The sequence below is a fragment of the Adiantum capillus-veneris genome, chromosome 3 (assembly GCF_014529385.1).
Source record: "Adiantum capillus-veneris isolate H3 chromosome 3, ASM1452938v2, whole genome shotgun sequence".
NCBI lineage: Eukaryota > Viridiplantae > Streptophyta > Polypodiopsida > Polypodiales > Pteridaceae > Adiantum > Adiantum capillus-veneris.
Window position 1 is genome coordinate 180,406,059 of NC_140933.1, and position 3,218 is coordinate 180,409,276.

The 3,218-nt window shown below is 48.0% G+C and overlaps 1 protein-coding gene across 1 annotated transcript; it reads left to right on the forward strand.

Annotated features, from left to right (window-relative positions):
• Positions 1-333: 333 nt before the first annotated feature.
• On the forward strand, positions 334-834 carry LOC147462260 (uncharacterized). Its single transcript, XM_086503033.1, has one exon. The coding sequence runs from the start codon at positions 334-336 to the stop codon at positions 832-834; it is 501 nt and encodes a 166-aa protein (XP_086359159.1).
• Positions 835-3,218: the final 2,384 nt, after the last annotated feature.

Here is a 3,218-nt window from a genome sequence, read left to right on the forward strand (position 1 = left end):
GTCCCCATAAGTTGGTAGGACTTCTTCTTATGTTACTTGTTCTTCTTAGGGTTTAGGCCCCTCGGCCGGCATGTGCAGGTTGGCTCTCTTATTCAAGGCTTTGACACGTCAGCAGTTTGTGACAGTCAAGATCTCATCTGTGGTGTAAGTCAGATTGCCTGAATGTATGGCAAAACCTTGTTTCGCATGACCCATCAATTCTGGTTGGATTGTAGAGACTTCCAGCCACTGCCTTTGCAGATCCATCACATCACTTCTTGTTTGGAGAGCTCTGGCACTACTTGTTTCTATAGCAGGGGTGGAGTTTGGCTTTCTTATGTGGGGAGTAGTCTAATGGTTGATGCATTGTCGTGGCAGACATTGGTTTTTGAGGGTGCTCTCACATATCAGATTTTGTTTTTTGAGGGTGCTGCCACATATCAGATTTTTATGCTGATAGCCTTAGGGTATCTCATAATTACCTTGAGCATGATACACAGTGGGGATGCGCAGGATGATGATTCTGTGTTCCGATATGAGGTGTTTTGCATGCTAGTTGCCATTACATTATGGAACGTGTGGCAAGCTTGTTGTCCCGACGTTCTTAGTGCTACACCGTCTTTTATTGTGTACATTCTGGTGGAGGAAGCCGGGGAAGGCAGGCTTGTTTTTATCAACGAAGGGCTCACTCCCAAATGTTTTCCAGGTTTGTCAGGGGTCACATTCAGTGGCATTACTCCCCACCACAGTGGCTCATCCTACGCACTCTCATACTGCAGCTTGAGGAGTTGCCTTTGGTGGATTCTTCCACATCCACCTTTGGTTTTTTTCTGTCCTAAAGATCCTACGAGATAGGCTATATCTAGCATCTCGAGGGTTTTTTTGTACTCAGTTTTATAGAGATGCTTTCCACTAGCGGTCTCTTATGTACACAGAATACAGCCTTGGGCTCTACATTCTCGTCCTTGAGCTCTCGAATTTGAGCTTGAAGACGATCCATCGGATCCACACGTGGGGTGGGCACGAAGAGTCGCGTTCGTTTGATTGGGGAGATAGATCCGCAGCGTTGCATCGTTGCTTGAAGAAGAAGCCCCCTGTCTGATTTGTAGGTTTGAGTAGGTCGGATTCCCTGCCTACTACTTGCACCGTGGGAAGGGACTCCTGTTTGTTTGGTGAACAGGGTGTAATTTTTCGATTAAGCTGCGGTTGAAGTTGAAGCCAAAGTTTGCAACGAGCTGAAGTCGGGTTGGAGCCGAGGTTTGAGCAGCCGCGAGCTAGGGGGCTAGAGGCGAGTTTGGGTATGGATTGGAAGAAGATGGGGAAGGGGCGAAGCTTGGGTGTAGGGGGCTCTCCCCCAGGGCTTCCCCTCGCCCTTGGGAGGCCGACTAGGAGCAAAAGAAAGAGTCGGGGCGCTTGCTGTTAGGGTTGCAGAAGAGAAAGAGAGAGAGAGAGAGAGAGAGAGAGAGAGAGAGAGAGAGAGATTGCTAACCTTGGAACATTCATATGTAGCAAAAGTACTCATCAAAATTCGCAAGGATCACCAGTGACAACGAAGGATGTGGCCCGAAGTGTCAGGTGTGTGTGTGTGTGTGTGTGTGTGTGTGAGAGAGAGAGAGAGAGAGAGAGAGAGAGAGAGAGAGATTGCTAACCTTGGAACATTCATATGTAGAAAAAGTACTCATCAAAATTCGCAAGGATCACCAGTGACAACGAAGGATGTGGCCCGAAGTGTCAGGTGTGTGTGTGTGTGTGTGTGTGAGAGAGAGAGAGAGAGAGAGAGAGAGAGAGAGAGAGAGAGAGAGATTGCTAACCTTGGAACATTCATATGTAGAAAAAGTACTCATCAAAATTCGCAAGGATCACCAGTGACAACGAAGGATGTGGCCCGAAGTGTCAGGTGTGTGTGCGTGAGAGAGAGAGAGAGAGAGAGATTGCTAACCTTGGAACATTCATATGTAGAAAAAGTACTCATCAAAATTCGCAAGGATCACCAGTGACAACGAAAGATGTGGCCCGAAGTGTCAGGTGTGTGTGTGTGTGTGTGTGAGAGAGAGAGAGAGAGCTAATTGTGCCACTTCCTCTACAGGAGAGATCGAGCAGTAACGCTGACACACATTCTTTACGATGACTTGTGGCAGGTGTCAGGTGTGTGTGTGTGTGTGTGTGTGTGTGTGAGAGAGAGAGAGAGAGATAGAAAGAGAGAGAGAGAGAGAGCTAATTGTGCCACTTCCTCTACAGAAGAGAGCGAGCAGTAACGCGGACACATTCTTTACGATGACATTTGACGTCTTCTAGGTGCTCTCTCTCTCTCTCTCTCGCGGCTGTCCTTGTTAATGTTTGCCCACATGGTGACCTTGTTATTACGGCATGTAGGGACTGGCGTTGCCCGTGTTTACTCTCTTCCCCTGTCTCAACAGCCTTCACTGCTTGTTGAATCCATAGCATGCCACCTACACCCTTGACAGCACTTCTGTACTTGCAGCCTTTCGCCTGGCCATCTTGATTTCGGCACTCGATACAATAACTTGTGTCGCCCCTATCACCATTCCCCACCATCTCTTAGTGCAGGAAAACTTTCTCCAGACAGCTTTTGAGAGAGGAGAGAGAGAAGAGAGAGAGAGAGAGAGAGAGAGAGAGAGAGAGAGAGAGAGAAGCTGGTATTGGAGAGGTACGCTGCAAGCAGCTCTTGGAATTCTTTGCGTGCTTGAGCTACTCCATCTAGCTATATCCTCTTCCTCATGATTGCATCACAGACTGCATTTCCTTTCCTTATGTGTTGCACATGTTTGTGTCCACACTCTCGAAGAAAGGCTTGCACAACCAAACACACACTACTGTGTAGAGTTCCTAATTTCTGACTTCGTCATTTCATGTATGCAGGTGGAGTTTTCTACGCCATATACGTGGGGGGAACTGCGATATTATTTTCTTGTTAGCATTGTTGCTTGTTGTGCCTCTCTCTCTCTCTCTCTCTCTCTCTCTCTCTCTCTCTCTCTCTCTCTCTCTCTCTCTCTCTCTCTCTCTCTCTCTCTCATTCAGATTTCTCGTGCGTGCGCGCACACACACACACACACACACACACACACACACACACACACACTCGAGAATTCAGATTTCTCGTGCGTGCGCGCGCGCAACACCACACACACCACACACAACACACAAAGGAGAGAGAGAGAGAGAGAGAGAGAGAGAGAGAATTCAGATTTCTTGTATGGAGGCACGCGTGGCACGCGCAC

Bases quoted from the DNA above. Each gene is read 5' to 3' on its own strand.
- LOC147462260 (XM_086503033.1), top strand. From the start codon at position 334: ATGGTTGATGCATTGTCGTGGCAGACATTGGTTTTTGAGGGTGCTCTC.